The sequence below is a fragment of the Vulpes lagopus genome, chromosome 8 (genome assembly GCF_018345385.1).
Source record: "Vulpes lagopus strain Blue_001 chromosome 8, ASM1834538v1, whole genome shotgun sequence".
NCBI lineage: Eukaryota > Metazoa > Chordata > Mammalia > Carnivora > Canidae > Vulpes > Vulpes lagopus.
The window spans coordinates 21,312,755-21,328,664 of NC_054831.1; the positions used below are offsets into that span (position 1 = coordinate 21,312,755).

The 15,910-nt window shown below is 48.1% G+C and overlaps 1 protein-coding gene across 3 annotated transcripts in view; it reads left to right on the top strand.

The window, feature by feature from the left end:
• PTK2B (protein tyrosine kinase 2 beta) overlaps positions 1 to 15,319 on the top strand; it is a 126,737-nt gene extending 111,418 nt beyond the window's left edge. For 2 of the 3 annotated variants that reach the window (XM_041766824.1, XM_041766823.1), the window contains 10 exons: positions 1,825 to 1,933; positions 3,202 to 3,267; positions 4,539 to 4,664; positions 8,952 to 9,098; positions 9,318 to 9,353; positions 9,726 to 9,750; positions 11,231 to 11,277; positions 11,983 to 12,120; positions 12,371 to 12,451; positions 14,217 to 15,319. In XM_041766824.1, coding sequence (XP_041622758.1) covers positions 1,825 to 1,933; positions 3,202 to 3,267; positions 4,539 to 4,664; positions 8,952 to 9,098; positions 9,318 to 9,353; positions 9,726 to 9,750; positions 11,231 to 11,277; positions 11,983 to 12,120; positions 12,371 to 12,451; positions 14,217 to 14,432 — 991 coding nt within the window. In that variant the 3' untranslated portion in view covers positions 14,433 to 15,319. The remainder of the gene's footprint in view (positions 1 to 1,824; positions 1,934 to 3,201; positions 3,268 to 4,538; positions 4,665 to 8,951; positions 9,099 to 9,317; positions 9,354 to 9,725; positions 9,751 to 11,230; positions 11,278 to 11,982; positions 12,121 to 12,370; positions 12,452 to 14,216) is intronic. The other variant, XM_041766825.1, reaches the window with a different exon arrangement.
• Positions 15,320 to 15,910: the final 591 nt, after the last annotated feature.

A 15,910-nucleotide genomic window follows, 5' to 3' on the forward strand; every position in this document is an offset into this window, starting at 1 on the left:
TCCTTGGGTGGTCTGACTACCCTCCTCCCTCCCCCACCCTCATCCTTTAGGGCAGGGATCAGCAAACTTTTTCTGTAAAGGCCCAGATAGTAAATATTTTGGGCTTTTTAAGCCATATGGTCTGTGTTAAAACAACTCAACTCTGCCATGATAGCTCAAAAGCAGTCATAGACAATTCATAAATCAAAGAATGTAGCTGGGTTTCAGTAAAACTATTTGGGGGCACAGAAATTTGAATTTTATATAATGTCCAAATGTTGTGAGATTTCTTCTCTTTATTTTTTTCATTTGTTAAAAAATATAAAAAATATTCTTAGTTTGGGGCCATACAAAAATATATGGAGGGTTGGATTTGGCCTGTAGGCAAAAGTTTGCTGACCTCTGCATTAGGGAATCTAGTGCTTAATTAATGTTAAAAACAGTGACTTTGAACACTGCAGTCAATGGGTTGGCATTTTTTTTTAGAGAAAGAAAAGAGCCCCTGGCAACTTCTTTGCAGGGAGATACCCCAAGGGAGAAGCTGGAGCAGTGGGAATGACACCTAATTTGCTTGTTGGGACCAGGGTTTCCAGCACAGCCTGCAAGGCCTCCAGCTTAAAAGACCTCTCTGTACTTGTCTATGCCTTGGTTGACACCCCTGATCAATTCTAGTTTCATATTTTGGTTCTTCATAAGGGAAATTTGAGAAGCCAAAGGGTTCTAGGAAAAGTATTTGAAAGATGTAATTTGAAAGGGCCAAACCTCTGGGATGATGAGGGTAACAGGGGGACCTTAATTCATTCTGGGGAACTATGAGGAGTTGTGACAGGTGCTTCTCCGTGGGCTGGGAAGCATGCCCCTTTAGAGGAGCCAGGCCAGCCCCCACCATGGATGGAGTTAGGAGCAGGCTTTCTGGTGTAATTGGAAGGCTATCCAAAGACGCCAAAGACCCCAGGATACCTCCCTTATGCTATATCCTGGCAATCCTCCATTAGAGAGAGGATTTGATGAGTATTTCCCAATCCTGTGGGCATAAGAGGGGCCCTTTTAATGTCAAATTTTGAAAATTCCTCCCTGCAACAATAGTTACATTTTCAGAATTTATTGATTGGCAAAATGCATTAAGCTACACAATGAATTTTTTATATAATGGGCAGTATAATACAGGTACGCTTGAAAATACAATACGAATATTACATACTCAGTAGCACATAATACTTGGTCTACAGATGATGCTTGGTGTATATATATGGACATGTGAATTCAGGGACCCCATATAATCATTCCAGAGTCCTCTAGGGTCTGTGATTCCAAGACTAGGAAACACTGGATTGAGTAAGAAAGGCAAGAAGCGTGCACAAAGCTAACCTGGGAGTTGAATTCACAGCCATTTCTCATTAGTACACACCAGGAATGTGTTGGTGGGTGGTTTAACAAAAAATAGGAGATGTAGAACACAGGTCTTGGTCATGAAGTTGGCTGGGATATCAGAAATCTGTATAGGATGTTGGTGCCAAATAGCAGGCACAGGAAGGCAAGATGTGTGGGGAAGTGGGCAGGAAACACATTAACTGCCTTGTTGGACTGGCTCTCCAAAGACTTTTTATCCACCATATATCCATTCCTGTGATTCTCCTAACTTTCCTGTGGGAGAAGCAGCTCAGGGTCCACCTTCCAGCTTTCTCAGAGGAGTCTCCCCAAGCCACTCTGCTGAGGAGACAAAATGGGATTCAGCAGTCCTTCTTTGGGCCTATCGAGGCTTCAGAGCAAGAAGTGCAGAAAAGAATCCCCAAGAGCATCTTTAACTTTGTTCCTCTTTCTTGATCTGACCTGACTCCTTGGCAGTGACATTTATCAGATGGAGAAGGACATTGCTATAGAGCAGGAGAGGAATGCTCGCTACCGACCTCCCAAAATCTTGGAGCCCACAGCCTACCAGGAACCCCCACCTAAGGTAAACCAAGCCTGGACTCTTGGATCCCGTAAATTAAGCAGAGCTGGGTCTCCATCTAGCCCACTCCTGGCCTAACTATATACCTCCTCTCTCTTCCTCCAGCATAGGCAGGATGTGCTCCTATGGTCCTCTTGGCCCTCAACGCCACTGTCTATAAGCACTAAATTCAGCCCCCATTACATGGATGTCCTGGCAGGTGTAATCTGAGTCCCCATGAGAGCAGACCCCTTGGAGGGCAGCTAGGGCAGAGAATCACCCTGGAAACTCTTCCCTTGAGGGGCTGGAGCACTTTTCTTTCTGGTGTTTTTAGATGTCCTTGAGAGCACATGAATGGGGAATATCCCCAGGTCCCTTATGTTCAGTTTCCATGTCCACAGCCTCCTTGACATCTCTGGGCTCACAATCCAGTGCCCTGCTACCATGCCATTAAGTGGATGGATTTTTTTTAAAGATTTTATTTATTCATGAGAGACACAGAGAGAGAGACAGAGACAGAGACAGAGACAGATACACAGGCAGAGTGAGAAGCAGGTTCCATGCAGGGAACTCGACGCAGGACTTGATCCCAGGACTCCAGGATCATGCCCTGGGCTGAAGGCAGGTGCCAAACCACTGAGCTACCCAGGGATCCCCAAGTGGATGGACTTTTAGGGATAATGTCTGTATTAGTCAGCTCAGGATGCTATAACAAAATACTGCAGACTGAGTATGGAGGCTGGAAAGTCCAAGATCAAGGTGTTGGCAGAGGGTTGGGGCTTCAACATATGAATCTTGGGGGCAGGGGGGGAGAACACAAATATTCATTCCATAACAAAGTCCTATGTGGTCCAAAATCTTTTTTCACTGTCCCCTTTTACTTGGCCTTCCCCAGTAAGGACCCAGCTCAGTTTGCATCTCCTCCATGGAGCCTCTGCAAGTCCCTGAGCCCTCAGTGATATGTTACCTCTGAAAGTCTATGGCTTTTGACAGCTGATTTGATGGGTGTTCCCATATCTAAAGAGGTTACACACCAGAGATCGGTAAACTCTTCAATTAGTGATGGCCCCTGGGAGGGCAGAGAGACTGGCTTCTTTATATCTAACCGTCACTCAGCACATAATGGGTACTCAGTACATGAATGCAAATGATTTTAAAAATAACTTTGCCTCTCATCTCTCCTCCATTCTGAATAAACCTTGACCTGTGTCCAACCTGATATTCCCCTTGGCAAGCTCTGCTCATTCAAGGAGAGAGGCACGGACTGACTCATTTCTGTGTTTTCTTTCCAGCCCAGCCGGCCTAAGTACAGACTCCCTCCACAAACCAACCTCTTGGCTCCCAAGCTACAGTTCCAGGTAAACATGTAACCAGAGGGCTGGGAAAGTTTGGGGCCATTCCTCGTCTCGGACCTTCCTAAAATTCCATTCTTATGCCTTTGGGGACTAGTAATTGCCTGTTTGGGTTAAGGAGATGGATTGACTGCATTGACTCTTCTTGGTACCCACAAGAGAATTTGAAGTGAGAGTGTCCAGATCAAAAGAATCAAAATACAATTCTAGTAGGCTGTCCTCAGCTAAAAGACTTGCCTTACGCTCAGTCCATCTGTCCATAGTATTTGTTGCTCCGTGTCCCTGCCTATAGCTACTTCTCTATGCCCAAGGCCACCCTGGCCCCTTCCTTGAGCAGAGCTTTCTGAGAAGGAATTTCAAGCAGTTGGGGACAGTTGATGTTCCTCAGAAAATGGAATTACTCCCTGGGGCTCCCCACGGAGGCTCTGGGCAGAATCCAGTGGCCAGAAGCTGAGAGTAAGTTTCTGTCTGTGCTTTCCTCATGCCTCCATCATCACCAATCATGGGATCTTCCCAAGCTGTTGGTCCCTGTCTGAGAATGTCTCTGTCTTGTGTCTCTGTCCAGCATCTCAGTCACAGGGAGCCAATGCCCATCTCTTTTCTTCCCTTACATCTCTCAACTCACAATCACTGTCTAACAATGGAGCATCTCAACCAATAGAAATGATGTCTGTTTATCTGGTACTCCTTACAGAATGGTGGTGTCCCACGGTCATATATTTCTCAAGAAAATGCTCCAGTACCAAAACAATGCTAAGAACTAACAGATAAATCCTTGTGTGAAGAAAAAAACCTTGATACAGAAGATAGAAGCAATATTCCTAAAAAGAATCATATCTTTTTGTGATGCTTAACATAGTGATTAAATACAAACACACAAACATTTCTGTGGGCTAATCATATCTGTCAATTTGTGACATGCTTATGAAATAAAACTCCTTTCTGAAGAGTCCTGAAGGATGAGGCATGGACTCAGTAGGTCAGTGACATATGAAGAACCCCATTGTATGCAGACTGTCATGGTATTTGGCTGTCATGAATTAGAGGCCACAGTGGCTGCACTAACTCCTAGCCAAGAGCTGTGTGTGCTGCCCTGCATGTCTCCCAAACAGGACCAACGAAATGCCCACACCACATTCTTTGTTAATTCCTGAAGAGCAAGTCCTGTGTCTCCTATGGTGCCCATTATTATTTCTTTGTGCTCATGTTTGTGGCAGCTAATTGTTCACCTTCTTGCCTTGTCCCTGTGCTGGTGCTTCTTTGCTTCTCCTGAATAGGTCCCTGAGGGTCTGTGTGCCAGCTCACCTACGCTCACCAGCCCTATGGAGTATCCATCTCCTGTAAACTCGCTGCATACCCCACCTCTCCACCGGCACAATGTCTTCAAGCGCCACAGCATGCGGGTAAGAGGGCTCTGCATGCTGGTTCCTAGCCCAAACTCAAGAGACTGCTAGAGGGAGGTGTCTGGGACACTAGGAAGCCCACATCCTCTGGCTCAGGAGGTACCAAGTTTTAATGCACCAAACAGCCCACCAAGGGGCTCTGTAATTCCCTCCTTTGCAAACACATTGGAAGCTGGGGGTCAAGCCAGGCTCTTCTCCCAAGGACACCAGATGAACCTGGACCTGCCCCATATTCTGATGCTGTGTCTCAGGGCCCTTTCTGCAGCCCTGGGGGGGTAGTGCAGTGTCTTGTGGGCAGAGGGCAACCAAGCCTGATGGTGCCAGAAATTAAAAGATCCTGGAGGCTCTGTTCGGTTCTGCCCTTCCTACCTGATTGCTTCAATTGCTAAATCTCTCCTCAGTCAAAAGATAGGTTTCCTTGTGGCTGCACTTCTGCTGCTTTCGTAAAAGTTGATGTTGTATGGGAAGGAGCTTGGGGGTTAGTGTGGAGCTAAGCCACCACCTTCCCAGTCACGTCTTTGTGTAACTGCCAGGGAGACCCTGAGTAATTCATGGACAGTTTCTAATTGTCAAGTCTTTTTTTTTTTTTTTTAAGGCAGATTTACTTGTAAAAGAGATACTACTTGTCACTTCTCAGCACCCATCTTCTCCTTCAATGGAGCTATGGTCAGCTACATGAATATTTGATTTATTTTACTGAATGGAGTCTTGGTATGTGACAAAACAAACCAAATGCATTTATTTTAGTTCTAACTTCATATACATGCATGATATTTCAGGCTCAGTATACATGACAAAGTTTTTAGAAAAACTGCATATTTATTACAATAGATTTGAAAAATATAGGAAAGTTATGTTGATATATTCTGTACCATTATTTTTAATTTAGAAAAAATTTAAAATGCATAAGGTAACTTAGAATTCTAGGCAGCAAGATCTATTGTGGACTAAATATTCCCCTGACCTAGCTAATTTTCCTCTTTTAAATAAACTTAACCAATTTATATCTTAACATATACTTAACAATAATAAAACTGCATTTTTAAGTATACACTATAATTTAGGCAACATTCAGTTCCTCCACCTTCCTGTCGTTGACTCCATTCATAATTGAGTTTTAGTGAGTTTTGCTTTAAAATGTGCCCTTTTAGATAAAAGCTATTTTGTACGTTTCCGGGGTGCCACTGCCTTTGTCTAATCTCTGCTTCACCATAAGGACTTTGTTCAGTTCCATAAAGACATACTGTGCAGCAGGGAAAAAAAGACCTTTTGTGTCAGAGATTTAGAAGTACTTGCTGTAAGGGAGGTCTGCCTAAAAGAATATGATGAATGTTTCTTTAAGTAAACAACAACAAAAAAAGTAAAAACATAAAATCCATTTTATGATATCCATCAGAAAGACTGAGAGAACTTCTTTCAGGTAGAAAGAATGCTGGAAAGGTATAATAGGCTTCCTGCAAAGCATCTGAAAGCATTTAGCAAAAATCAGAGATGGTTTCCACACAAAAACAATTTTTCTACTGACTGACTCTCTTGTCTGACGCATCTGGGAATCTTGCATTCCACACAAGAGTCAGGATGGCAGCAATCTCCCTCTTGAAGACCTCACAATTGAGGTTTAAAATAATACTAAAATTCAAGGACTACCTTGGGCAGGAATGCTTTTGCCAGGCACTGTCCTAGGTGCTGAAGGGAGAACAGGGCGGGTGGGGGAGGTTCTGCTCTCAGTGAGCTTCCAGCAGCCAGAAGGAATAGGGCAGGTGCACACCTATCTGTAATGCAAACTTAAAGCTGTGAGTGGCACACAGAGGTAATGCAAAGGTACAGTGGTAGTTCAGATGAAGAACAGCTCTTTCCAGCTTCTTTTTTTCAGCTGGGCCTCGAAGGATGGGGAAGATTTAGACAGGAAGAAACTGGGGTGTGAGGGATAAAAGAAGCAGAGACATCAGTAGGAACCAAGACTGAGTGATGGGAAGCCACAGGGCAAGTGCAGGAGCTGTTTGGCTAGAACACAGGAGGATGCATTTGGAGGTAGAAATAAGGCTGGCAAGATGGGAAGGGGTAGTCAAATTATGCAAGAAGCCACAGCTTGCAATAATCATTTTAGGACACCACAAGAGCCTGATTCCTTTTAAAAAGTGACCAGCAATGTAATTATCCATTGCCTGGTAAGAGTATCTGAGGTACCTTGTAGACAAGCCCTAAAGTAATCAATTTTTAAAAACATTATTTTCTCTTGAGTTGTATTATGAAATTGTAAGACATAGGAAAACATTTTCAATCCATGTTGAGATATTTGGTGAGATGATGATCAGACCTAGGGCATCCTAGACAGTTGAATAGTGGGAATTTTGCTTTAACACTTACAAAACTATACCATGTTTTCTTGAGTCTACTAACTTCCTCCACCAGTATTTAGTCTTTCTTAGTCTAATCTAGTCTCACCTGGAGATTCCTAGCTCGATATTCAGAATATTTGACACTTAGTTCCCGTGTGTCGCTAGTTGTCAATAGCCTGGGGTAGCCATACTACTGTGTTTATAAGTATCGAAATTTAACTACAGATATTTATAACCTTCAAATACTCTCATTTTGGAGCATCAGGCTCTGTGAAATAAATCCTCCTTATTTTATCAATTCTGTGATTGTAAAATACTCTTACATCCTGAAACTCATTTTCTTAAAATAACTCAGTAGCCTTCAGCTGAGATGATCTTGCCTCCGAGGGGACATTTGGAGATGTCTGGAGGCATTTTATTACAACTGGAGAGATGCTAAAGGCATCTAATGTGTGCACTTGCTGCTGAGCATACTATGACTTACAGGAAATCTTCTCCAATAAAGAATTATCTGGCCCCACATGTTAATGGTGCTGAGGTTGAGAAACCCAGTCTAACTGTTGCTTTTACTTCACCCTATGAGAACAGGGACATTGCATATTTTACCATTACTGCCCTCCCAGCACCCAGCCCTATGCCTGCCACATGGTAGCTCTTTAATAAGTAAGTGTTGAGTAGAGTAACAAAGAATATTGCAGCAAGAAATCTAACTTGCGGGGGGATGTATTGTTAGAAATTGAGATCCCTGATTGAAGCTCAGTGAGCACTAGGAGAAACAGACCAATATAACTAATTTGAAACTGTGTTGTTATATTCCAGTGTGTTTTAAACAGTTTGGTGAGGAAATCTTTTTTAGAGCTTGGCAGAGATTATGACTTGCTAAAGTAGATAGAGAATAATTTTTAGCATTCTATGCACTATGCAAGTGACTTGTATGTAAAATGGCCACTTTAAAAGCAAAGATCTAAAGAGGCTGCTGGTTTGGGTGTCATAGAAAGGTCCTGCCCCTGACAAAGGCCATCCTGGGCTTTATGCAACCAAAAGAACAATAATAGCACTCATGAGTCCAGGAGGCCAAGGCGATCGTGTGCAGCAGAAAAGTTTGAAGGGATGGAGCAGGTAATGATATAAATGAACTCTGGGGAGGACTAGAGGAAAAGAAGTAGTAAGAAAACATGTAACACCTTCTGTTTAAGAACTCGCAGGTAAAACTATGGTTCCAATACCCTATAAATGAGTTAAAGGAGGTTAATAAAGTTAGATTAATAAAGTTAGGGAGTTACTGCACATCCATAGATCCATTATTTAAGTCTCGTTCATCACTTTCTCTTAGCTCATGCATTTCTTTTAGCCTTTGATTAAATAACCCAAGTTCTTAGCTTAATGAAGAGTATATTGTCATAAAAAGGCACAATCACATGGGTGTGCATACTGTCACTCCTTCCCTCAGCCTGGATTCCTCTGTGGACACCTTTTTGGGACTGCACAATGGTGAGGTTAGAGGTAGCACCACAGCCCTTCAAAGCTCCCAGACCCCTTGCCATGGTGTTCAGATGGCCATAAGGACCCAAGGCTTCCAGGAGGGCTGGCTTTGCATTTTGAAATTTATTAATTGACAGCAACCATGACAAATGCCAACTGAGAAAATAATATTAGGGCAGTAATTTGAAAATGAAGTTGTATGAGCAGATCATGTAATTGCTTAACTACAGTGCATATTCAAAGCTGTGCTCTCGGGTTTGACAGCAACACAGCCAGATGCTCAGGGTTGACAGACCCAACAACTGTCTGCATATACGACTGTGGATTTAAGAACAATCTTACAAGAAAAGAAGCAGCTGGTGAGGCCAAGGCTCGTGGCTCGCACAGGCTCTTCAGAGGACTGCCCTTTCCGGGTCTGGGCACTGGACTCATTGTGTCCTCTCCTCTCTCCCTGCTGTCCTCTCAGGAGGAGGACTTCATCCGACCCAGCAGCCGAGAAGAAGCTCAGCAGCTATGGGAGGCTGAGAGGCTCAAGATGAGACAGATCCTGGACAAGCAGCAGAAGCAGATGGTGGAAGATTACCAGTGGCTGAGGCAGGAGGAGAAATCCTTGGTGAGCAGCCACTGAGCCTGGGTGGGAGGGGACTCCACTCCTGCAGCACTGCTGAACACATTTTGATAAAAAATGCTTGAATGGGAGAGATGTCTGCACAACTACATGCATTTGTGTCCTCTTGCCTCCTCCACTGAAGAGAGCGGATGCTCCCCAAGCATCTTTAGGGTTTTCAGTTCTAGAATCCTAAGTCATTTGCATTTATTTCCTCCTATGCAGGACCCCATGTTGTACATGAACGATAAGTCCCCACTGGTAAGTCACCAGGAGATGTCTCTGACTTAAAGTGAAGGCCTGGGAAGGCATTGGAGACAGCGGGACCCCAGCCCCAGGCCCCCTGCCTGCCCATCCTTGCCTTTGGCCTCTCCCTCTGGAAGCTTGACTTCTCCCTTTCCTTTGATCTCCATGAAGCTCTCAAGCTCTGTCCCTGGTTCCTCAACTCCCACTTGATCTACACCCACAGGGCATCCTCCCTCTGCCACAGGGCCCTTCAGCCCTGAGATGGGAGCTCCCTGGTGTCCCCCTGACCTCTGACCTCTGAGTCAAGGGTGTGGAGAACAGGTCAAGGAGGGGAGGGGGCTGTCCCCAGAGCTGCATTGGTGATATGTTCTCTTTCCTCCCTTCCAGACCCCAGAGAAGGAGGCTGGCTACAGTAAGTGTTCACGCCCTTCCTTTTGGAGGGAGCTTCTGTCTGACATCCTGTGCAGAGCCACCATCCGTGCTCGATGCCCGTTGCAGGGAGCTGCGCAGTCTGTCTGTCATCTTAAGACACTCTGCCTGTTTCAGTTCAGAGCACGCAGAGAGGGCCCTTTTGGGAATTGAGATTTACCCTCTGCTCCATCTACCACCCCCACCCTCTCCCTACCTCAGCCTGCTCTTTTCTCTCCCTCTTGCCGGGGTCCTCAGCCCTCACTTCAGTGGATCTCCTCTTGCATTTATTTGGAGGTCTTGACAGTTCTTCCTTCCTCTCTCCCCCTCACTCGGTTGGAGGCACTCTGTGGGGGACAGTAGCTCTGCCTGACTTTCCCAACTGATGCCTATCTTCCCTAAGCCCCAGGGGATGGAAGAGAGAGGGAGGGGCAGCTGAGGCCACAGGGTCTTTCCAGAAGCTTCTGCTGGAGGAGGAGCAAAAAGAGCCAGCAGTGAGCCAGGCTCATCATCAACATCATCCTAGGGAGGGTGAGGCTGATGATGGTGGTGATGATGATGATGTCAATGATGACAATGACAGCAACCAATGACAATGACAGTAGTCACAGGAAACCTAACACTAGCCAAGCACAGGCCCACGTTGCTTGCAAATGTCAGCTCTACCCTCACAGCAACTCCATCAGATAGGTACAATGAATCATTGTGTCCATTTTACAAAGGACATGAAACCAAGGTTCAGAAAGGTGAAGTGACTTATCCAAAGTCACACAGCTAGTAATAGTAGAGCTCTGATCTGAGCCCAGGCAGTCTGGCTCCAGGATCCCGTCTGAGCTAACCCTCAGATTTAACAGAAGAAAAGTAAGGGCCAGGAGTGTAAATGAGCTGCCTCGGGTCACACAGCTATCTGGTGGCAAAAGGAAGAGTAAAACCAGTTTTCTGGCTTCCATTCCAGCTCACTCTCCCAGCACCTGCACAGGGTTCAGACATGTCTTTGCTTTTCAATGTGTGGGGTGAATTCCTTTGCTGTTTCACTTCCTAACCCCCAAATGCTCAAAGTAGACCATTAGGGATTCCTCACAAACCTACCCTATTAGCTGCTTTAATCACCAGGGCAGGGGCTCCATGGCCACCTACCGATTCATAGAGTGAAGTTTCTTCCCCATGAATGTCAAGGCCAGAGTGTGTGCTCAGGGGCCAGTGTGCACCCAGCAGAACCTGGAACAACTGCTATAATCATTCTGTCTCTACTGCAACTTTGGCTCCTTCTTTCTATCAAATGGATCTCAGTGCTTGACTATGGGAGTACCAGGGAGACCAGAGATTATTTTCCCAGCCACCTTCCTGGAAACACCTTTCACCTTGGTTTCCCTGGGTCTCCCGGTAGCAGAGGAGAGGGGGTTAGCTTGATTATCAGCAGGTATGAAGGGAAGGGCCAGGGTGCCAAAACCTCTCCCCACACTCACTCTCCCTCCCCCTTGCAGCGGAGTTCACGGGTCCCCCACAGAAGCCACCACGGCTGGGCGCGCAGGTATGTGTTGGCTGTGCCAAATTTGGTAATGAATTTGAATCAGGGCTCCTCAAGACACAAGGCCACAGGCTGTGAAGACTTCAGAGGCCCTCAGAAATAATCTAGTCCTACATCCTCATTATATAGCTGAGGCCCAGAGAGAAGATGTACCTTATCTAAGACCACACAGTGAATTCATGGAAAAGCAAGGGAAAGCCTAGTCTCCTTGTCTCTCGTGCCCCCTCCCTGACCCCTGAGGCAAGCTCATTGACTCAGCCCTGGGAGCCGGAAGTGTGGACCCCCTTCCTCTCTCGAGTTGTCCCCTTGGCTTTCTGCACCCATACTGTTCTGACTATAGCCTGGGACCAGGTACTGGTTTTCCTCTCAGGAACAGTGGTTGTGAGCCTTGGCTACCCATTAGAATCTTCCAAGGAACTTTGAAAACCACCTGGCTCCCAAACCCAGGTGATGGCTTAGTTGGTCTGATGTGACACCAGCCACCAGTGTTTTTTTTAAGACTCCCTGGTAGACTCTAATCTGAGAACCACTGCTCTGAAAGCAGAAGGGAGGGATGCACCCCCAGGACAGGGCACTATTATGTCGGAGAAGAGTCTTTTCAGATTGGACTGATGGCTCTGTTGGCACCAACAGTGCCTGCCCAAAAAAGAATAGCAGCATCCCCCAGACTCATGACCTACCTCTCTGGCCACTTGATTTCGCCCCCAGTCCATCCAGCCCACAGCCAACCTGGACCGGACCGATGACCTGGTGTACCTCAATGTCATGGAGCTAGTGCGGGCTGTGCTGGATCTCAAGAATGAGCTCTGTCAGCTGCCTCCTGAGGGCTACGTGGTGGTGGTGAAGGTGAGAGCCATCGACGGGGCTGGTGGAAGCTGCTCATTCTGGCCCTGGGTGGAGGGGGGCACTGAGCTTTCTTGTCTGCCCAGCTGGTGCCTATCCCAGAAGGACTCCCTTTAGTGTGAAGTGGTCTGAGGGAATTTAGTGCCAGGTAGTCTTGGAGGGCAGGTACCATCCCAGGAGGGCTCTTCTCCAGGGACACGTGGCTTTCTCAAAAAGCAAGAGATGATAGTCACCCTACCCCTTTCTCACACAGAACGTGGGCCTGACCCTGCGGAAGCTCATTGGGAGTGTGGATGATCTCCTGCCCTCCTTGCCGTCATCCTCTCGGACAGAGGTGGGTGTCCTCATGCCAGACAGTGTCATCAGTTGTCACTTCTCCCCTTCCCCTGCCCCAGCTGTGCTTCACACAGGAGACTCCGAAGGCCCACATGGGCAGTCTCATTTCTGTCTGCCCAGCCTTCCACACGTGGGCCTGCACAACAAATCTGAGCAGGACTGAGAGGGGGCTAAGTCGGTGCCTGGGGACCTGACCAGCCTCCTAGGGGGAATTTCCCAGTCTAGGTCTTAGAGAGTTGCAGTGATTTCATAATGCATGAGAGTGTGCAAGGAAGAACAGACCTTCCCTTTCCCTTTCCCTTCTCCCGTCCTGTGACCCTTTATCTAATCACCTGCCACGCTAAGGCTAAAGTGAATGGATCGTCCAAACAGCAGTTAAGGTTTCCTCGGTTGATCATTTAAATAATCTCCCTTTTTAAAGTGAGAAACAATTACTGAAAGCTGAAATGAAAGTCTTGGTGCTCTGCACTGAGATGGCACCTGTGGTGGACAGAATAACAGCCCCCTCGCAGATGCCCACGGCCTGATCCCCAGGACCAGTGACTATGTTACCATGCATGACAAAAGGGACTCTGCAGGTGTGATTAAGGATCTTGAGATGGGGAGATTATGCTGCATTATCTAAGTGGGTACAATGTAGACACAAGGGTTCTAGTGTAAGAGAGTAGCAGAAGCAGACATCGTATAAGAGTCAGACAAGGAGATGGGATGACAGAAGCAGAGAGTGGAATAATGCCCCTGCTGGAAGGATCCACAAGCCAAGGAAGGCAGTAGCCTTTGGAAGCTGGCAAAGGCAGGGAAAAGATTCTCCCCTAGAGCCTGTAGAAGGACCATAGCCCAGCTGTCCCTTTGACGTTAGCTCCATAGGACCCATTCCAGCCTTCTGGTCTCCAGGAGTGTAAGAGACTAATCTGTGTTGTTTGGAGCCACCCCACTTGTCATGGGTTGTTACCGCGGCCGTAGGAGGCTCTGAACACAGTTGAATGCTGACAATAGCGCCTCTGAACCTGTGTTGGTTGTCTGCCTGGAACCAGCCGTGGAAGTAGAAGAACCTGATGCCCCCTGCCAGGCTGTGTGAGCCACCATCTCCCATTGGTCAGCAGCATAGCCTAGGTGATGGCTGCGTCACACCGCTGTCCCCATAATCTGTGACTGTTCAAGACAAGGTCATGCAGGAGGGCTTCAGCATTTCTCAGCCCCTCTCTGGGTGGCAGCAGCAGCCTGCAGAGGAGCCCCAGCTGGAGCTGTCCCTTCTGATGTGAGATGTCATTACCCTCCATATAATGGCTCTGTCATTCACTCGGTAAATATCTCAAGGGCCAAGGATGTGCTCAGCAGTGTGCTAGGCTTGGGGATATGGTGGCAAACAAAACCCTAAAGCTCAAGCCCTGGTCCCTGGTCTCTTGATTTGAAGGTAAACAGCCAACAGACGAATGTGTGCCCTTGTTCCCTGATCACTCACCCTAACCTTGGGCCAGCACGAGGGATGCAACAGTGAAGGGATGGTCTGTGAGGCTGCATCAAACTGAGCTAGCACGGGGTGGGCTGGGATCCGGGGCTCTGCAATGTTTGTCCTTGCTGACCTGGCACCAGCCCACTGGGGCCTTAGACTCAGCCCAAGCCTGGATCAGACCTGTCACCCAGAGAACTTCTGACTGCCGCAGCCAATACCAGAGGGGACACCTGCATGGCTTCCCCATCCTCCAGGCTTAAACTTTGCAGCCCCTCAGACTCCCAGCCTCTCCCATGTGCTTTTCTTACAGATTGAGGGGACCCAGAAACTGCTCAACAAGGATCTAGCAGAGCTCATCAATAAGATGCGCCTCGCCCAGCAAAATGCCGTGACCTCCCTGAGCGAGGAGTGCAAGCGGCAGATGCTCACAGCCTCCCACACCCTGGCCGTGGACGCCAAAAACCTGCTCGATGCCGTAGACCAGGCCAAAGTTCTGGCCAATCTGGCCCACCCGCCTGCAGAGTGAGGGAGGGTGGGCGCCACCTGCCTGCGTCTTCTACCCCTGCCTGTAGTGTTACCTCCCCTGCGCCCCGGCCCCTGCCTTGCCTTTGGTCATGTGGGTCTTCTCAGGGGGAAGGCAGAGGGGAGTCCTTCTTCCCTTGCCACTTTGCACGACCCCCTCTCCCCACCCCAACCCCCAGACTGTGCTGCTCAGGCTGCAGCTGGACCGAGGGGACTCAGGGCTCTAGATGCCAGGGGTGACAAAGAGGGCTCAGAGGGAGCACTGCTGCCGCTGGCCACTCCCTCCTCACACCCGCCTGCCCCCCTGGGGTGGGGGTAGGCGTGTCACACTGGTGCCCCTAGTGGCCACGATGGCTTTCTGCATAGACATGGCAGGCCTATTGGAGCCAAGCCATTCCTTCTTCTTCCGCCCACGGAGGTCCCCTGATGCACAGAGGAGCTGGGGAGGGGCTTTCCTTTGGGGGTGGGCGGCTGGCGAGATGAGGGACGGGCCTGGCTTTCTTGTACAGTGTATATTGGAATTTATTTAATGTGAGTGTGGTCTGGGCTGACAGCCGTGTGCCCCCCTGAGGGGGGACCTGGGACACAGTCCAAGAACAAGCTATTGGGAGTCCGGGCACAGGACGCGGTGTTGTCAACACGCCAAGCGTCGGGGAGAAGGGGAGAGACGAGGCCAAAACAGGACTTGGACCACAATCTACTCTCTTCCCCGTGCCCTTTCTCTCTCTCTCCTTGACCTTGCCCCTTCCTTCTCTCCCTCTTTTCTTACTTCTCCTCTTCTCCACCCTCCTTTCCCACCTGCCTCACTCCTCCCTCCCTTGTGTTTGTGCAAAACACTCTTTTACCTTCTTTCTATTTGACTTGTGGATGAATTAAAATTGTACTATTTGCTTTGTGGTTTGATTGTTTTGTTGGCTTGACCTGTTCTTTGTAGGGGAGGGGACAGTGACCTTGGGCCACCGCCCTGGAAGAGATCGATTGTACCCTGTTGGGTGCAGATCAAGAGCCGAAGCCAGGCTCAAGCACAGAGGGGTGTGTGGTGACACAGGGGCAGTAGGGTCAGGTGTGTGCTCCAGCCCCTTCATCCCTGCACCTGACCGAAGGGTGACTTTCCAGTGGGGACCCAGGGCAGACCTTCCAGGTCCACATGAAGAATGCCAATGGCACCCTCCCAGCTGGTGTGCAAACATCTGGGGCTCCAGCAGGGCTTGAATGGTGCTGGGGATGCTAAGGAAGGGTCCCACAGCTGAATGAGCACCGGCCTCAGCTTTATTTCATCTCTTTACTCACATGCAAGGGGGATGGGAGATGGAATAGCATGAGGGAACATCACTGCACCGGAGATAAGGTCTGGGAGAGCCAGGATGGGGAAGGGAAGCTGGGAGGAGCTGGAGGGAGACAGAAACCACATGAGTCACCATGTGGGGGTCTTGGGAAGAACTGAGGACTGGGGGTCTGGGCCAGGCATTGCAGGTTTCATCT